At 35.9% G+C, this 18,948-nt stretch overlaps 4 protein-coding genes across 6 annotated transcripts; 3 read left to right on the forward strand and 1 right to left on the reverse strand.

Annotated features, from left to right (window-relative positions):
• Window positions 1-930: 930 nt before the first annotated feature.
• Window positions 931-3,428, forward strand: LOC108857309 (GATA transcription factor 24). 3 transcript variants are annotated; one of them, XM_018631280.2, is made up of 8 exons: window positions 931-1,143; window positions 1,665-1,953; window positions 2,058-2,150; window positions 2,227-2,360; window positions 2,449-2,580; window positions 2,695-2,800; window positions 2,934-3,005; window positions 3,085-3,428. In XM_018631280.2, the coding sequence occupies exons 2-8, from the start codon at window positions 1,669-1,671 to the stop codon at window positions 3,148-3,150; spliced, it is 888 nt and encodes a 295-aa protein (XP_018486782.1). In that variant the 5' UTR covers window positions 931-1,143; window positions 1,665-1,668; the 3' UTR covers window positions 3,151-3,428. The 3 variants fall into 3 exon arrangements, with proteins under 3 accessions (XP_018486782.1, XP_018486784.1, XP_018486781.1); XM_018631282.2 differs by having other exon boundaries at window positions 2,058-2,144; XM_018631279.2 differs by having other exon boundaries at window positions 1,668-1,953.
• Window positions 3,429-4,128: 700 nt separating this feature from the next.
• LOC108859397 (calcium-transporting ATPase 9, plasma membrane-type-like) lies at window positions 4,129-10,628 on the forward strand. The gene is made up of 31 exons (XM_018633296.2): window positions 4,129-4,585; window positions 4,677-4,793; window positions 4,886-4,925; window positions 5,015-5,133; window positions 5,215-5,346; window positions 5,436-5,525; window positions 5,620-5,689; window positions 5,785-5,855; window positions 5,934-6,017; window positions 6,096-6,173; window positions 6,253-6,324; window positions 6,401-6,484; window positions 6,569-6,651; window positions 6,741-6,849; window positions 6,924-6,979; window positions 7,067-7,109; window positions 7,195-7,278; window positions 7,367-7,504; window positions 7,576-7,641; window positions 7,732-7,830; window positions 8,015-8,125; window positions 8,287-8,514; window positions 8,617-8,781; window positions 8,861-8,977; window positions 9,059-9,157; window positions 9,263-9,400; window positions 9,489-9,589; window positions 9,679-9,724; window positions 9,833-9,970; window positions 10,060-10,167; window positions 10,257-10,628. Exons 1-31 carry the CDS (start codon window positions 4,388-4,390, stop codon window positions 10,452-10,454), a joined length of 3,282 nt encoding a protein of 1,093 aa, XP_018488798.2. The 5' UTR covers window positions 4,129-4,387; the 3' UTR covers window positions 10,455-10,628.
• A 301-nt stretch (window positions 10,629-10,929) lies between these two features.
• On the reverse strand, window positions 10,930-13,442 carry LOC108856410 (protein MANNAN SYNTHESIS-RELATED 1). Its single transcript, XM_056986567.1, has 6 exons — window positions 13,100-13,442; window positions 12,516-12,669; window positions 12,347-12,417; window positions 12,158-12,243; window positions 11,493-12,072; window positions 10,930-11,421 (listed from the first exon to the last, which is right to left on the reverse strand). The coding sequence occupies exons 1-6, from the start codon at window positions 13,199-13,201 to the stop codon at window positions 11,143-11,145; spliced, it is 1,272 nt and encodes a 423-aa protein (XP_056842547.1). The 5' UTR covers window positions 13,202-13,442; the 3' UTR covers window positions 10,930-11,142.
• Window positions 13,443-16,752: 3,310 nt separating this feature from the next.
• On the forward strand, window positions 16,753-18,657 carry LOC108856724 (glutamyl-tRNA reductase-binding protein, chloroplastic). The gene is made up of 5 exons (XM_018630591.2): window positions 16,753-17,205; window positions 17,309-17,389; window positions 17,707-17,811; window positions 17,954-18,103; window positions 18,248-18,657. The coding sequence occupies exons 1-5, from the start codon at window positions 16,825-16,827 to the stop codon at window positions 18,494-18,496; spliced, it is 966 nt and encodes a 321-aa protein (XP_018486093.1). The 5' UTR covers window positions 16,753-16,824; the 3' UTR covers window positions 18,497-18,657.
• Window positions 18,658-18,948: the final 291 nt, after the last annotated feature.

Genomic DNA, 18,948 nt, shown 5'->3' on the forward strand with positions numbered 1-18,948 from the left:
TTCATACCATATATTTTTCTATTTTATCAGTGTGTTACAAATTTAGATATGATATTTGTAGCATGTCTTATATGGTTATTTGTTTATACATAACTACAATGTCTATGAAGAATAAAATATTTAAAAAGTTGTTACAATCTACTTCCTAAATATTTTATTTTATTATCTATATTTAATATTTTAATAACTATTATGGTATTTGTTATTATAATACAATGTAGATTTTTAAACTCTCATATTGAAAAGAGAATAAAAACAAACAAAATGCATAATGCAGTACTTACAACTTTCAAGTTAATAAAATGATAAGTTTCTCGTAAGAAAGAAAAAAAACTACATTATGTTATTCATTTTTGTTGTTGGGCAACCTGCATTAGAGCATTCGCATTGATGAACTTCTATGAACCCCTTCTTTTTGTATTATTTTAATATATTTTTTTTCGTTTTTTGTTTTTTTCTAAAAAAATAATAATAATAATTGGTCGGACCAATTGCGGATCGCCACGTGACGTGGAGTCCGCGCTACAGTGCATGAACCGGTTCACTGCCGCGAACCTGGAAGAAGCAAGTTCATAAGTTTGGTGGGACCCACGATTATAATAATATTTTTTATTTGGGAATGTGTGTGAACCCGTTGAATGATCCCTCGATGGGATGCTCTTATGTTATTCAACCACTATTTTTTTTTGTCAACCTACATTATGTAGTTCACTATACTTTTGTATTATAAACACTCAAATGGAGTTGCTCTAAAAAAAATGATAAGGATGAGGGGAAAAGGCTTCAAGGCCATTATGGAACCGCTGGTTTTCTATCTTAAAAGGCCTTAAGCCCACATAAGAACGCTATCTGGGCTCAAAAACCCTTAGATCCTCTGCTTTCTATTAAAGGGAATGATTTTCCTCAAAAAGTAAAAAATACTAATAAAAATCAAATCATTAGACCAGAACACACAGAAGCAAAAAAATAAAAAAAAATCAAAGAGGTTCCTCTTTCGCTTGTTTGCCCTTTTTCTGGTTTTGCAGTTTGGGTAATATAATCAAAATCAAATCCTCTGATTATCGTAAACTACCGCCGTCTCCATTGTCTTCATCCTTTCTCTTTCTCTTAGGCTTCTCCCTTGTGTTTGCCCTGAAACAACAGGTACCCGAATTGACCTCAGTTTTAGAGCTTTTTTTTTTTCAATTTTAGCTTGTCGAACTCAGAAATCATTACCAAGAAGATGATGATGATATGTGAAGTGGGCTCTATATTCTAGGGTTTTTATATTTGGGATTCCCATTAAAAGTGTGGTTGGGAGCGTGTATTACTTTTCCAATTCGAATCTGATTGTCTCTATGAAGCTATAGTTAATGTGTGGATTATATGAACCTTTGTTGTTAGGTTTCAAAATATATTGTTAGGGTTTTAAGGTAATAAGGTGTATTTAGTATGTGAGATTATCCCCCAGTTTAATTCTAGTTTTCATCTAATATTAAAGAAGCTTATCTTATCCTCAAGAAACTAAGAATCATCCTACTTTATATCATAATCTACTGCAGTAGGTAACGATTGTGACAAACCAGTAACCTCTTTCCTGTCTTAGCAATATCTAGTCATAATTAATGTTCTGTTTCTTCTTTGAACGTGTTTATCATTGGTTGACAAACTTGATGAATTTAAAGAAGCATGGATGATGATGGCCTTCATGGAAACATGCACAATGGCGGAGATGAACATCCAATGCATGTGCAGTATGAGCATCACGGCATGATGGATGCTGACCACGCTGCAGATGATGATGGGAATGGGATGAATGGGGGACTTGAGACTGACATTCCTTCTCACCTCGGAAACCCATCTGATCATCGCGGCGAGGTTGTGGACCGTGGCGCCGGCGGTGATAACGGAGACCAGTTGACGTTGTCCTATCAGGGACAAGTTTATGTTTTTGACCATGTCTTGCCTGACAAGGTGTGACTTTTATAATTCTTCTACTAACTTCTCTTCTTTGATGGTCTAGTTGTTGTTGTTTTTTTCTGCTTATCAAAGTTATTCTTGATATTTTGTTACTGCAGGTTCAAGCTGTGCTTTTGTTACTTGGTGGACGGGAAGTACCACAGACGCTTCCGACAACGCTAGGATCACCTCATCAGAACAATAGGGTACTGGTAATAAAAGACTTGTTTAATTACCATGTAGAAGTTTTATTTCCTTGAGTTTTCTGCTTACTAATGCATGAAACAGGGTTTATCTGGTACTCCTCAAAGGTTAAGTGCCCCGCAGAGGCAAGCCTCGTTGCTCAGATTTAGAGAGAAAAGAAAAGGGAGGAATTTTGGTCCGACCATTCGCTACACAGTCAGGAAGGAGGTAGCATTGAGGTACATACACGTTTATGTCTTAATCAGTAAACTAGGTTTTGTTAGTCGCTGTTTAGAGATTTAAATCGTTTTCGTTTTCGGAATGCAGGATGCAGCGTAAGAAAGGTCAGTTCACATCGGCCAAGTCAAGCATTGAGGATCCTTCATCCACAGGATCGGATTGGGGATCAGGCCAGAGCTGGGCCTTAGAAGGGTGTGAAACTCAGAAGCCAGAGGCTTTGTAAGTTGAATAAAATACTCTTTTAAGTCTTTATAGATGGTGAAGTTATTAATAGCTTGGTTAAGAAAAAACTTATCTCTGACCTTTTTCATCTTTTTTGTGCACATGCGAAAGATGTCGGCACTGTGGAACGAGTGAGAATTCAACACCAATGATGCGACGTGGACCTGAAGGGCCAAGGACACTTTGTAATGCATGTGGACTGATGTGGGCAAACAAGGTAATAAGCTTATTAATTACTCTCTTTTTCTCAGATTGATGATCACTTCGTTTTATTATCACTACATTGATCAGTCTGATTCCAACTCTATATAAACGTAACACTAATAATAACATTTTGTCTTTGATTTCAGGGGGCTCTTAGAGACTTATCCAAAGCCCCTCCTCCTCAAATAACCAGAAATCAGCCTGCAAATAACAATGACGTGAGCAACATCAGTTTTTTTTTTTCTTACTATACATAACATATGTCTCTCTCTTAAAAGTTAAATATATATGTTGCAGGACTCAAATCTCGATGCTGATCAAATGATGGTAGTCGTAGCTGATGACATTAGCAACTCAAACTGAGAAAAGCATTGCAAGCAAGAAAAGATGGGATGTGAGTTGGGTTCAGGGTTCTTTGGGGACACTCATAAACTGTTGGTTTTACTTATTTAGAAGATCACTCACCAGACGAGAGAGAGAGAAAAAAACACATTTGCTCAGTCTCTCTCATCTGTTTTTTTTCTTCCTCAAGTAGAAACAGTGCACATTATTCTTAAATCTTTTGAGTTTGATTAAGGCCACATTAAATATTTGATTAATAAAAATATTTGATCAAAAAAAAAAAAATTTGATTAATAAAAGCGTACTTAGTAGAGATAATAAAATAGTTAAATTAACATTACAGACAATGAATGGTGATGTAGTGCAACTCTATTTAATTTAATCTGAACCAAAATATTTGGATTGAAAACCTAGATATTTAATCTGAACCAAAACCAAATGAGAATCAATTTTTTTTTGGGTATTGTTTTGTTTCTAGTTTTACTATCTGAAATGTATCAAACTCAAACCAAAAATATACAATGGATCTTTTAGCCCTTTACTCAAAATATGAATACTCGAGTCGATATCTGAAATGTTGAGGCTTAACCAGAATATTTATATTTTCTGGGAAAGATTTATCAATTAAAGTGATAAAAAGTTGTTTCTTCTTCTTCTCTGTTTAGATGTGAAGAAGAAGTAAAATACATGCTTTTTAAAAAGTAAGTAATAATTAAATGTGAGATTATTTAGATATATGCCAATACCATGTTATTATGGTGAGAGATGCCATGCATGCATGTATAGCATGTTCATTCCGGGAAAGTCTCTCCTTCTTCATTTTCTTCTCTTCCCCACAAGAAGGAGAAAGAAAACAAACAAACTTTCCGCAAATGTTGCAAAGAAACAGACCAAATATAGCAAACAGACCAATCATTTGCGTTCTGTCTCTCTCTCTCTTTCTCCTCTGTCTTTTGTTTTAGTTTTTTTTTTTTGTGGGAATCGTATATTAGGTTTCCTCTAAATTAGTTTCTCTTATTTTTTCATCTTCTCTGTGATTGACAGAGAGAAATCTTAAGAGAGAGAGAGATAGTGATTTCGTTATTGTTTTTGTTGCCTTTCTCCTTCTTACGAGTTTGGCATTCTCTCTCGCCAAATTAGTAACAAACAACCTTACTTAATCATAATAGGTCGTTTCTATTTCTTTCTTTATTTTTATTTTTATTTTTGTGGTTTTCTCGAGAACATCTAGAGAAGGAAGAAGAAGAGGAGGTAAAGAATGAGCGCTTCGTCCAGCAATGGATTGCTCCTCACGTCAATGTCAGGACGTCACGACAACATGGAAGCTGGTGGGTCGTCTAAACCAGAAGATTTGCATCCTTCTGATCACCATGAACAGCTTGAACACGATCCTGATGATCCTTTCGACCTTGATAACACCAAGAACGCCTCGGCTGATTCTCTCCGTCGCTGGAGGGTATGTCATATCTCTTCTCTTAGCTTCTTTGATCATTGCATCAGTTTTTCGATCTTAACATGGATCTGAAATGGTTATTTTTTTTTTGCAGCAAGCGTCCCTTGTATTGAACAAGTCACGTCGGTTTCGATACACTTTGGATCTAAACAAAGAAGAACACTATGAGAATCGAAGGAGGATGATCAGAGCACATGCTCAAGTCATTAGGGTATTTTTTTATTTTATCTTCTTGATTTAGCTTTAGATTGCTTCTTGTTTGTTTCTTGATCTCTCACATCATTAATTGCTTTATTGAATCAGGCAGCATTGCTTTTTAAGTTGGCTGGAGAGCAGCAAACTGGTATGTCACTCTTATATTTACATAAATCTGATCAAAGTATGTTTTTTTGTTTTCTTATAATTAATCTAGCTTTCTTTTTGTGGTTTCAGGGTTTGGATCAGCATCATCAACTCCAGCAATTTCACCTGGTAACTTTGACATTGACCTTGAGAAACTTGTGTCAATGACCAGAAACCAAAACATGTCTAGTTTGCAGCAACATGGAGGGGTTAGACTCGTATTGCTTTCATTGTTATGCTATAAATGGCAAGATTTCATGATACTGAATCTTTAATTACAACCTTTTTAGGTCAAAGGTGTTGCAGAGAAATTGAAGTCAAATCTGGAGCAAGGAATCCAGGAGGATGAGAAAGAGGTGACAGACAGGAAGAATGCATTTGGATCTAACACATATCCAAAGAAGAAGGGGAAGAACTTTTTTGTAAGCATGTGGTTTCTTTTTTATAACCGGTGGTGTTTCATCAGCTTGTGGATAACTTACACATTCTTAACTTTATGTTGTTCAAAAAGATGTTCCTCTGGGAAGCATGGCAGGATTTAACTCTTATCATCTTGATCATAGCTGCTGTGACATCATTGGCATTGGGAATAAAGACAGAGGTATTTTTTTTTCCTTTTATACAGTTTCCTTCTTAATGATCCAAACTAGGAACTCACTTACTATTATCTTTTTGGTTACTACTACCTTCATCAGGGTTTGAAAGAAGGTTGGCTTGATGGTGGAAGCATTGCGTTTGCAGTTTTGCTTGTTATTATTGTTACAGGTATGAACATGCTTTTTCACCTATTTCCAACATTTTGAGCTTGTGTGTTTATAAGATGACTATGTCTTTACGCTTTATCTTTTGATTTTATTCAGCTGTTAGTGACTATCGCCAATCTCTTCAGTTTCAAAACCTCAATGATGAGAAAAGAAATATACAACTAGAGGTGCTTGCTTTAATATCTTAGATTTTTTTGCAAACTATATGGTTTTGAGCTGACAGTTAAATGAAAAAAACGTTACAGGTCATGAGAGGAGGGAGAACAGTGAAGATTTCAATTTATGATGTTGTTGTTGGAGATGTTATACCTCTTAGAATAGGAGACCAGGTACCTATACTCTTTCAATCTGTAGATTCAAATTTATTACTACACTTTGGCCTTATTACGTATTGGATCCCCATCTAGGTCCCTGCGGATGGAGTGCTAATTAGTGGTCATTCTCTTGCCATTGATGAATCTAGCATGACTGGTGAAAGCAAGATTGTGAGTTCATCATGACTCTTCTTGTTCAGTTTTATGCTCATCTTCTCTTTCTACTTGTTAACACATACCATTTTTGCAGGTTAACAAGGATCAAAAATCTCCTTTTCTAATGTCTGGTTGCAAAGTAGCTGACGGAGTCGGTAGTATGCTGGTATATTTTTTTGAGGCCTTTGGTCCTGTTCTCCACCACATTTTCTAGTATTGATTATCTGTGAGTCTTTCAACAGGTTACTGGTGTGGGAATCAACACAGAATGGGGATTGTTGATGGCAAGTATCTCAGAGGATACTGGTGAAGAAACCCCCTTGCAGGTATATCATCTTGATTATTGGTTTATGGTCTCCATATAATCTCTTGAAGAAGTTTAACAATTCCTTTTGGTAATCTTATAACAGGTGCGGTTAAATGGTCTTGCAACCTTCATTGGTATAGTGGGGCTCACGGTAGCTGTTGTTGTCCTGGTAGCTCTTCTTGTGAGGTAATATGGTTTACATTTGGTCAATAAAACTTTTGGCTTTACAACTTCATGGCATGTTGAGAGCTAAATCTTGAGTTATTTTTTTTCAGATACTTTACTGGAACTACCCAAGATTCTAATGGAGCAACTCAATTTGTCAAAGGGAAGACTAGTATCAGTGACATTGTAGATGACTGTGTAAAGATATTTACAATCGCCGTAAGCATTCATTCCACATTCTTGGTTATTATGCTGTTCGGTAGATATATCATTTAACTTTGGCATTTGTTTAGGTTACTATTGTGGTTGTGGCTGTGCCTGAGGGACTTCCCCTAGCAGTTACCCTCACGTAAGTCTTATATCATATACTCCACTCAGAAAATATTAACTACATTGTAGTTCTTTATCTACTTTTTTCTTGACTCCATGTGTGCAGTTTGGCTTACTCAATGCGTAAGATGATGGCAGACAAAGCTTTGGTAAGAATCAAATATAGGTCTTAATTCTAGCTTCTTTTTTTTTTCCTTCTTGATTGTTGTCTGACCGCATTTCATTTACTAACAGGTCAGGAGACTTTCAGCTTGTGAAACCATGGGCTCAGCAACAACAATCTGCAGTGACAAAACTGGAACTTTAACTTTGAATCAGGTCAGTATCTAGTGAAACTCAGCATCAATGCAGTGGCAACTTTCTTCCATGACATGAAAATCATCATTACCCCTTTTAAAAATTACAGATGACTGTGGTTGAGACTTATGCTGGAGGATCAAAGATGGATGTAGCAGACAACCCCTCTGGACTCCACCCTAAACTTGTTGCCTTAATAAGTGAGGGTGTGGCACAGAACACCACAGGCAACGTTTTTCATCCCAAGGTGGTGTCTCTAAGCTCATACCGAGGTTATCAAATGATGGATGGTTAGTGCTTATGTTGTTTTAACTGTAGGATGGTGGAGAGGTGGAGATCTCTGGATCTCCCACAGAGAAGGCTATTCTGTCTTGGGCTTATAAGGTATCAAATGTTTGCTTTCTATGGTCCATATTTCACATTTTTTTTTGTTTCTCTGCATGAGCAGTATGTTTAAAGAAGCTATTGTTACAGTTGGGGATGAAGTTTGATACCATCAGGTCGGAGTCTGCTATCATCCATGCTTTCCCTTTCAACTCGGAGAAAAAGCGTGGAGGTGTTGCTGTTCTTAGAGTAATTTCTTGACCCTCTCTCAAGTTTTAAGATTAAGGAATTATTTAAATTGTTGTTAAGGCATTGGACTAAGTAGTTGCTCTGCTCAACACATGAACATCTTCTCATCACTATTCAATAGGAAAGTCTCTAATAATAAATTATAATTAATGAAGCTGATAAGGAGTATATTAACTCACTGCAGGGTGATTCTGAAGTTTTCATTCATTGGAAGGGAGCAGCAGAGATAGTTCTGTCTTGCTGTACACAATACATGGACTCAAATGGTACTCTTCAGCCCATTGATAGCCAAAAGGTGAGGTGACTCAAAATTTGTTAATAACAATCTCTCCAAGTTTCTTATTGGTGGTATAGAGATTAAATTAGGAGAAGGATGTATCAAAAAAAAACATTTGCCTATTACTTTGTTCTCATCTCAAACATCAAAAACATTTATGTTTGGATATTATATTACAGGAGTTTTTCAGACTTGCAATTGATGCCATGGCGAAAAATAGCTTGCGATGTGTTGCGATTGCATGCAGAACACAAGAGCTGAGCCAAGTTCCCAAGGAACAGGAGGACTTGGATAAATGGACTTTACCAGAAGATGAATTGACTTTGCTTGCTATCGTTGGTATAAAGGATCCTTGTCGTCCTGGTGTCAGAGAAGCAGTGAGAATTTGCACCAGTGCTGGTGTTAAGGTAGGCTTCTAGCCTCTACTAATATTTACAGTAGTTGCAACATCTATGATGGCAGTTAAATGCTGCTGTAACACAAATGTATGAAACATTTGTGTTATCTAGGTGCGTATGGTGACTGGAGACAATCTTCAGACAGCAAAAGCAATTGCTTTGGAGTGTGGTATACTTGCTTCAGATACAGAAGCCGTTGAGCCTACTATCATTGAAGGAAAAGTGTTCCGTGAGCTATCTGAGAAAGAGAGAGAACAAGTAGCCAAGAAAATAACGGTATGAACAGTCAAGGATCATGTGACCTTACTGATGATGCTATATTTCAAATATTAACTTGGGGTAAAAAATAATGCAGGTGATGGGTAGATCATCTCCTAATGACAAGCTTTTACTTGTTCAAGCACTAAGGAAAAATGGAGATGTTGTTGCTGTCACTGGTGATGGTACTAATGATGCTCCTGCACTCCATGAGGTTAGAATCACTGGGGAGGGTACATGCTATATAAAGTTTTGTGTTTCATTTCCAAACCTGACTTATTGCTTTGTAATATAGGCAGACATAGGTCTCTCTATGGGTATATCAGGAACTGAAGTTGCTAAAGAGAGTTCAGATATCATCATTTTGGATGACAATTTTGCTTCAGTTGTAAAGGTTTGTCTAGAGAGCATTGAGCTTATCCTTCATCTCTGAGTGTGTATGCCTCTACAGCTATTTTCTATGCCTTTTCTAATCTTGAAACTCTGTTCACTCTTCTAGGTTGTTCGATGGGGCCGTTCTGTGTATGCAAATATTCAGAAGTTCATACAGTTCCAGCTTACTGTGAATGTTGCAGCTCTTGTAATCAATGTTGTAGCAGCAATGTCTTCTGGTGATGTTCCCCTAAAGGCTGTACAGGTTAATTAAATCTTCCTCTGCCTTTCTAGCACGAGATGGTTGAACTTTTTGAGACACGTTAAACTATAATAGTGTTCTTTTGATACAGCTGCTTTGGGTCAACCTTATTATGGATACTCTTGGAGCACTTGCACTAGCTACAGAGCCACCAACAGATCATCTTATGCACAGAACCCCTGTTGGAAGAAGGTATAGTAGCATAATGAACTGAATAGTGTGTTTGATATATTGTGGTTTCTGTGGAGTGGTTCGTGATGGTTTTGTTTCTGGATTTGCAGGGAACCTCTAATAACAAACATCATGTGGAGGAATTTGCTTGTGCAGGTGATGACTTGTTCAGCAAGAAAAAACTAATCTTAATGTTGATTTATTACTACAACGTTTTTTCTGGAGTGCATATCTCTAAAATTATAATTTGTGGGGATGTTTCAGTCGTTATACCAAGTGGCTGTCCTCCTAGTTCTCAACTTTGCAGGGTTGAGCATTCTTGGCTTGAGCCAAGACAGCAACCATGCACATGCTGTGGAAGTGAAGAACACTATGATATTCAATGCATTCGTTATGTGTCAAGTAGGCAAAATCATCTCCTCTTTTCATCTCCTTGTAGTTGTACTTGAATCATATGGGGATTTGGTTTTAATCATGCAAGTGGTACGCAGATATTCAACGAGTTCAACGCAAGGAAACCTGATGAAATGAATGTATTCAGTGGTGTATCCAAGAACCCTCTCTTCGTTGCAATTGTTGGAATCACCTTTGTACTTCAGGTAAGACAATTAATAGCAAAAAGCCTCTTTGTCTGTCTCTTAGACACTTGATAGCATCTGGTAATAAACTCTTGTGGTTGAAAATGCAGATACTCATTGTGACTTTCCTTGGGGAGTTTGCCCATACCGTTGCACTGAGTTGGCAACTATGGCTTGCTTCTATTGCCATCGGACTAGTCAGCTGGCCACTAGCAGTTGTTGGGAAACTACTTCCTGTACCCAAGACTCCGATGAGCGTTTACTTCAAGAAACCGTTCCGTAAATACAGAGCCTCAAGAAATGCATGAACACATTAATTAGTAGATATTTCATCTTTCATACTGCAACTTCAGAAGCAATAACTTGTGACAATGGTCTAAACCTCTAACCTTTCTTTCTTTCTTTCTTTCTTTCTTTCTTTTACATGGTAATAGTATTTTACAAATGTATACTGCACGATTCAACTATTTTGCTCCTTATTCATATTTCTTCTTTTTGTCTGATGTAAAAGTGCAACTGTGAATTGATTTGGATTTGGGGTTGTACTAATGGAAGTTTGGCTCAGTCTTTGTGTTGTGTTTTACATAGAGGATTCTCTGTGTATATAGTTCATACCAAACAAAACTCTTTGCTCTTTGTCTGTAAAATGGACATAGTAAAGATAACATCTTGTCAGAGTAAAGACCACATGTTTCCTCCTTCCTAAAATAAATCTTACAAACAAGTTTTGATGTGTAAATATGTTTCATACCATAGAGAAAAATTTATAGAATGCAAAGGCTATGAGAGCCAACAGAATCAAATTGTAAACCTTAATAGTTTTCTTTCCTACACATGGCAAACAAAGATAAACTCACCGGAAAAGAAAAAAACAACTTATATTGAAACAACCTTGCATAACAAAAGATACAAGAACAAAAAAAAAGTTAAATTGCATACACTTGGTGAAAACTGAGAAAGGCCATGCTTAAAGATCAATTTGGAAATGTGAGAAGGTCAGCAAAAGCAGGAATAAGCCAAGTGGTTCTTTTTTGAGATGTAAGGAGAGATGAAATCTGTAGCAAGACCAGATGTCTCTGAGATTTCTGCTGGAACTAGCACTTGTGGTTTACCTAAAGCTATCCTCTTCCCAACTATGTTTGCATAAAACAGACCTGATATGGCTGGAACAAACACATCGCTTCTCGAGCTTATGTAGAAGTCAATAACATTTTCGTACTCTGAACTCTCTGATTCAAGGTACTTTGATTTCTTACTTGCTGGCATTATCGCCTCCTGCATCAAAGATTTAGCATAAGGGTAAGAAACTTTTCCTTGGACTAAAGAAAATGTTTTGATCTACACACCTTTGTGAACGTTTTTGGGAAGATGTCCTTAAGGATGTTGAGGCTACTGTCCCATCTCGGCTGAGTGAGATAGATAGTTGTGTCACCAGCAAATCCAAGCTTCCTTAAGAATACAGCAATCTCTTGCGCGTTGTAACATGTCTTGGACCCTACTACACCAGTTGAATGGCAATTTTTCTTATCAAGTACGTCAACTCTAAGGTCTACCGCTATGAAACGGCCACCTGATTTCCTGCTATGAGTCCTTAACCTCTCAACCATTGATTCAACAACTGCATTCAGTGCAGGCTGCAGCTCCAAGGAACCAAACATTGCCAAACATGCCACGGGATCGGTTTCGCCGTCTTGTGAGGATCTCCTCAAGTTTACAGAAGGGAAGTACGTGGCCACTCGAATGTTTCCTTTTGATTTGAAGATTGGATCAATGTTCTCTTTAATGTAGTCTTTTGTAACTCTGGTAGGGACTTTTACAATGGCCATGTCCCTTAGAGATACTTGTTCAGGCAATTGTTTGACGACTTTGATGACGTTTTCCAAGCTTTTGATTAGTTTATCAGCATCATAAATATCTTCAAAGTTGCTGATAATTCATTATTGATCTTAGAAACAAATTATCAAAAACCAAAAAGTTTATGAACATTAAAAAAAGAAAGACAACTCTTAACCTTTCATCACCAGGTTTGCTTCCTCTTATATCAGGAAGCACTAGTGTTGCTCCAAGATGTTTTGTCACCATAACAGCATCAGTGATCTAACACAGGAGATGATAATTTATTTAACCACCCAAACAACAAACGGCAGAAGACATCTAAAAAAAAAAGAACAGTACTCTTAAGAGGTTTTATAAAGTATACCTGAGAGATATGGTACTCAGGACCGTTCGTTAATGAGAATGTAACGTACCCTTTCGATGATACAGCTTCATCTGTAACAAGAAGTTCCTTACAGCTCCAAGATCGATGAAGCAGACAAAAAACAAGAAACTGGGAAAGACAAGAGTCTGAGTAAAACAAACACATATACCTGATAGTAATGTTGGCCAGCAAGGGTTAAGATCATTGTTATCATCCATCCAAGGCCCTTTACTGCCTTCCGCAGCTCCGAGAAGACTATCTTTCACAGATACTCTGGATCCTTCGAACTCCATATCGTGTGCAGCATCTCCCTGAGCTTTCTCCTGTAAACAAAATGAAGGAAAAAATTAGAGAAGGATCTTGAGTTTAGCTACAGAAGAGAAGGTGAGAACTTTTGCACTATTAGTTTACACCAAAAGAGATGAAACTAATTATATGTCCTAATGATCAATGGAAAAAAAAAATTCACTTGCTGATTCTAATTTGGGTTTCTTGTGATCCATGAAATCCACATTTTATCTAAAAATGGAAAGTAATGGTAGGGAAGAAATCCCTATAACACACAAATCAAGAAAGTCTAACATTTAACATTGAATTAGATCTTTTTCAAAGACATCAACACAAAAAGTGAAGGAGACAAAATGCTAACTGGCAATGAGGAAGAGAAGTCCATGATAACACACTTGAATTAGCTCAACTAGTATCACACTAGAGGAGCAAGAGTTAGAAAAAAAGTGTCGGCAGTGAAGATACCTGAAGAGAATCATAGTAATCTCTATGAAGCATCTGCCCGAGCATAACAAACATGGTAATGGTGAGGATACCAGCAACCACTTGCCTCAAATCTACACCCATTTCTTCCTTCTCTCGAAAAAAATGGATTGTGAAACAGAGAAAACAGAGGATCCTGAGATTGTGAGTTGAAATATAAAGAAGGAAGTAAAGAAAAAGAAAGACCAAAGAGCTGTCATGATGTGTTGTGTCTTGTGTGGGGCTGATAGAGACAATGTATCTCCCTCAAATATGATATCTCAGTTCCCTTTTGATTACTTCGTGATTAAAGTTTGTCCAAAAAGATCCTTTGAGAGTGTTATTGTCAGTGTTCATTGTTGAAGTTGATGTTTTACGCAAACAAACACACAACACAGCCACCGACACATTTGCCGTGAATGTTGGTGTAATCTTTAACCGTTGGTTTCACATGTACCAAACCAATAAGACCAAAACATTATCATTGTTTGTTTTTTAAAACATTCTGATTGTTTTGTTTCTTAAACATTTCTTACTCCTCTGTTTTTTTTTTTAATTTTTACCTCGGATCAATGGATGCTTGGACCGTATACGTCTTTAAGGTCAACGCCGACTTTAAGTGCTTTGTTTTCTTTTTCTTTATGTTGGGTAATTATGAATTGATTTAAGATTAGGATCTAGGTACGTAGTTTATATGCTGAGCTTTCTTTTTTGTGTTGTAAAGATGCACGTTTTATTGAAATATAACACCATGATTAACCGTACTTTCCTAACTGGGGTTCTTAGCTTCGGATAAAAGATGATTCTTATTTTTTTTTAGATTTTAAAAAACTAAGAACCGTTTCTTAAATAAAATAATATAAAAGCCGTCTTTTAACCAAAAAATATAAAATAAAATAAAATTGTCAAATCATGAGTCAAAAACCGGACTAAGAGACCGAAATTAATCATGCTCTAATTAGAATTGCAACCAGAGTTTTTCAAGCACTTAGAAAAATACTATAATCTTCTTTGATCTTGCCGAGAGTATCATCATCTTCAAAACCCTCTTATTTACTATTGGAAGCCGTCTTTTAGTCGAAAAATATAAAAAGAAAAAAAGTCAAATCATGAGTTAAGAACTCCGATTAAGAGACTGGGCTTAATCATATGCTCTAATTAGAATTGTAACCAGAGCTTTTCAAGCACTTAGAAAAATACTATTATCTTCTTTGATCTTGCTGAGGGTATCGTCATCTTCAAAGCCCTCTTGTTTTCTATTGAGAATATTAACATCAACAAATTTCCTTTGATTGTTCAAGTTCTCGTTGAGTTCTAGTCTAATCCATGTTCTCTTAGCTTCTGCTTCTCTATCAACAAACCAAACGAAAAACATGCGAGTCAAAAATTTGATTTAACTGAAATAGTAGTAAAGTGGTAACAAATTTAACTCTCAAATCCTTGATATGTACTTGATTAAACTCAATATACTTATAATTTTTTCAATAGATTTGTGTACATGGTTTACTCAAACCATATTATTGTTGTCCATCAGTAACGTTTTTGGGATTTTGAATTAGTCAAGTTTTGAGTTCGGATTTGGTTAGGATAATAACTACAACTCAAAATACCGTAAAAGAAGATCCCTTTGGTATTAGTGTTGAGTTCAGATTGGTTCAGATTCATTTTTATTGGTTCAGATTTATTTTTATCGGATCGGATTTGATTCAGATTTCAACTTCGATTTATTTTGGTATTTTAACTAAAAATTATCACTTTTCATATTATTTATAAAATTACATCATAAAAAATCAATAGTAAAATTTTGATACTAATTTTAACATTTTTTTAAATAACAAATTTAAATTAATTTTGTTTAAAGACAACTAGCATAATTATAATTTTTAAATAAAATAAAATAATGGTTATAAATATGAGTAATAGCATATTAAATTTTAAATTTCAGATATGTAAATATATTTTAAATAAAATATATTTTTAAAATATATTAGTATCACATATTTTTTAGTTTGTAAAATATAAATATTCTATATGTATCCCGTATGAGACCAAATGCTCAACTTTTGCTAATCATACATTATTTATCTCCGCTTACCACACCATTAGTACAACATTTGTTAAGCCAGAGTTAGGGGTGGCACAGATCAAATAGTACCATAACTTTTAGTATTTTTAATTTGCTTCGTATCTTATGAATATCTGATTTTCTAGTATTTTTTTTTGTCTCGGAGAAATATAAATATCCAATGTTCTGGATATCCGAAAAAAATTTCGAATATTTTTGAATATTTATACATTTTATTTAATACAAATAAATCTAGAAAAAACTACACATATTTGTTTTCAAAAAAAAAAATTTTTACGTAATACTAAACCAAAAGTGAAAATTAGTTGAACTATATGTTCCATGTTTTTTATAATATAAACACACATAATTTCAAAAATTGTAGTTTTATATTTCTTTTTTAATTTAATACTTTATATGTATTTTATAAATAACAAAATTATAATTATATGTTAAAAATAATTATATAAAATTATACATTTGAACATTATATTTAATTGTAGATATACATTTATTTATACAAAAGTCAAAGCAAACCATATATCCGTCTCTAAAGACTTTAGTATTTATGATTTGCTTCGTTTTTAACGGATACTGAATTTTTAATATTTGCTTTGCTTTGGAAACTTATGGATATCTAGATTTTCTGAATCGAACTGAAACAATAACGAATCAAATCAAATTTAACAGATTAAATGCAGTCACAATACTTATATGTTCTTCTCTTTTTTTCTTTGCTAAAGTTATATGTTTTTCTCTCCAATACCGGTTTAGGTACACACACAAAAAAAACTAGTGAACATCGATCAGGGAAACACACACATACACATGTTGCTCAATGATTAAGTTTTACGCATGACTCAATGTATTTTGCGTTCCTTGTCTTCTAAGTTTGTGGGTGGGGGATCACAAATGGACAATTGATTGATCGTTGAATGGTACGTAGCGTAACGCAGTGTAAGTAACTACGCTACTCAAGAGTAATATACAGAGAGTCAATAGTATCTACTCACAGTGCGTAACGCACTCATATACCGTTTACATATAATTTTGTTAACACATCTACGCAACACAATTGACAGAAAGCTATGCCAGTATAAAATAATAATGATGAACAAAACGTCAAAACCCTTTATATGCTTTTCTAGTTTTTCTGAGTTCTAGTTACATTCCTAGTACTCTAAGACACTTTTTTTTTCTTTGCTATGTTGCGAATAAAGTATATCTCTCATGACTCTCCTTGTAAAACCGTGAGGAGAGATTGATTTTGTTAACAAAAAAGTTGTTTAGTTGTAGTGTAGCAAAACAGAACAAACAAGAAGAACCACTTCTTGAAACTCGGTTTAAAAGATCAATACATTTTTGGTTTGTTGCATTAGAGAAATTTAGAATTGAAAAGATAGATGTGAAATCAATGATGGCATAATGTCTGGTCAGATTTGAAATTCTTATTAATTTTGATTTCACCCCAAGGTAAAAAAAAAAAAAAAAGTTCTTCCAAAAACACACTAACCGGATACATTTTTGTGATTGATTTGGTTTTAATCGGTACGATTCTGGTTTATTTTATTCACAATCACAAGATTATCTTTACTCCTACATTCCACACAAGAGTCAATTCTCTCTCTCTATCTCTATCTCTATCTCTGAGCAAAATCGAGAGATGAAGCTCCAAACCCAATCCTTCGCTCTCAACCTTCTCCCATCCCCAAACCTCTGCAAACCCATCGCCAAACGCGAATTCATCTCCCCGAAACGAGACCCATCTCGCCCAATCTCCCTCCGATGCTCCTCCGTCTCCACGCCGCCGCTAACGGCGACGACCAATCACCATCTCTCCGCCGCGTCGAGCCACAAGCCCTTTCCGGCGGAGGTTTCGAGGAGCATCATGGAGCTTTCCTCCGTCGGAACCCTCTCCACTCTGACCCACGACGGGTGGCCGCTCGGCGTCGGCGTTCGGTTCGCCGTTGACGGAGACGGCACTCCTGTTCTCTGCCTCAGTCGCGCCTTGTCTCCTGACAAGAGGTCTGCTCTTCACGTTCAGGTGTCAAATGCTGGTTTCAACTCGGTTTTAAAAGTGTCAAAGTTTGATCCTTTTTTAGGTTGTTAAGAGTGATTGTGATCCTTTTATTTGTTGTGGGAATCAGTTGGAGCAATGTGGACTGAGGACTCCTCAGTGTACGATTCAAGGTAGCATTGCTCGACCTGGTGACGACCATGTTGTAAAGGTACTACCTTTGTGTTGTGTATGAATATGATCCGATCCTTTCTTTGTGTGGAAGATAGGGTTTCTTCTTTGACCTGCTTATGTTTTTCTTTTTTTTTTTGTCCTTGGCACTCTCAATTTCACGTAGAAGTTAAAAAAAACACTTGCACTTATATTCATTTCCTTTGTATCTGTGTGTGTGTGAGAGTACTGGCTTCATGTGTAGTATTATATTAATAGCCTCTAGGAGATGAATGTAGATAACAGATTATTTCTTATTAAAATTCTTGGTTTAATTGGTTAAGCATGTGATTTTACTTGTCCCTATGTTTTGTGTAGCGTCTTAGTGCTACATGGAGGAAAAAGTTTGGAGAACAAGTTGAGGAAGACAGTTTATATGTTGTTGCTGTTGACCGTGTGCTTCAGATGGAAGACTTCATGGAGGTACAAATCGCTAGCTCTCTTATAGTTTCTTGTGACAGTCTATTCCCTTATATTTAAGTTCATCCCCTCCAAATTAAAAGACGTAGAAGAAAGTCTTGTTGTGATCCAAACTCTGATAACCACGTCTGAAAACTTTTTTTAGGATGGAGTTTGGGTGGCGTCAGCAGATTATAAAAATGCAAGTCCTGATCCTCTTCGAGGTGTTGCAGAAGACATTGTCAACCAGATTAACGCTAACAACATGGAAGACATTTTCCGTTTCTGCAACGTATACGTTGATCTTGACTTTGTGGTTAGTATATTCTCATTCTATGCATGTACTTCTTAAAGAACGTCCAAATTAGATGAGATGTTTATGGAGCATGACTACTAGTTTCACTTCAGATTAGTTGACTTGTGGAATGTTCAAAACTATACTTTCTCTGCTTAATGCCAGGTTTCAGAGACAAAGATGATTTGGATGGATAGGCTTGGATTCGACCTCCGAGTGTGGTCTCCACGAGGTGTATACGATGTCAGGATTCCTTTTCCAATGGAAGTAACAGATGAAAAAGGAGCCAAATCATCGTTTAATGGAATGTCACAGCTCGCTTGGGAAGTAGAGAAAAGTTATTGCCCTGCAGATTTCAACAAGGTTAAACTACTTAAGCAAGTAGTTGGATCATCACACAAGGGAGGACAGTAGCCGTTTCATTAACTCATCTTTTTTTGTTCACATTCTTTACTAGTGGATGCCAAAATATGGCATTGGTCTCTGTTGTATCTCTTGGATTAGTATATTTTCTGAGTAATAGTGCTTGTACCCACCACTTGAAGTAAGATTTGTTATCTATTTTGGTTATTACCTTCGAGCAAATGGTTCAGTTTTCCTTAAAATTGTTTTTATTACTCTTGTAAAAGGAAAATTAGGCCTAATCGAGAAAATAATAACAAAAAAACACACACAAATTCAACTACCACCCAAAACAACTCATTTGCTCTCTCTTCTCTCTGCAAATTTAATTTCCATTTTTTAATTATTTGACAAATAAACCATACAAGCATTACGATCGAAATAACGGTCGTAATGTGTTACTCGTAGACTAAGGGGGATGAGGACACCTTTGTGGTAACCAATACTGTACTAATCTAATTGGT

This window comes from Raphanus sativus, chromosome 5 (assembly GCF_000801105.2).
Source record: "Raphanus sativus cultivar WK10039 chromosome 5, ASM80110v3, whole genome shotgun sequence".
In the NCBI taxonomy this organism is placed as follows: Eukaryota; Viridiplantae; Streptophyta; class Magnoliopsida; order Brassicales; family Brassicaceae; genus Raphanus; species Raphanus sativus.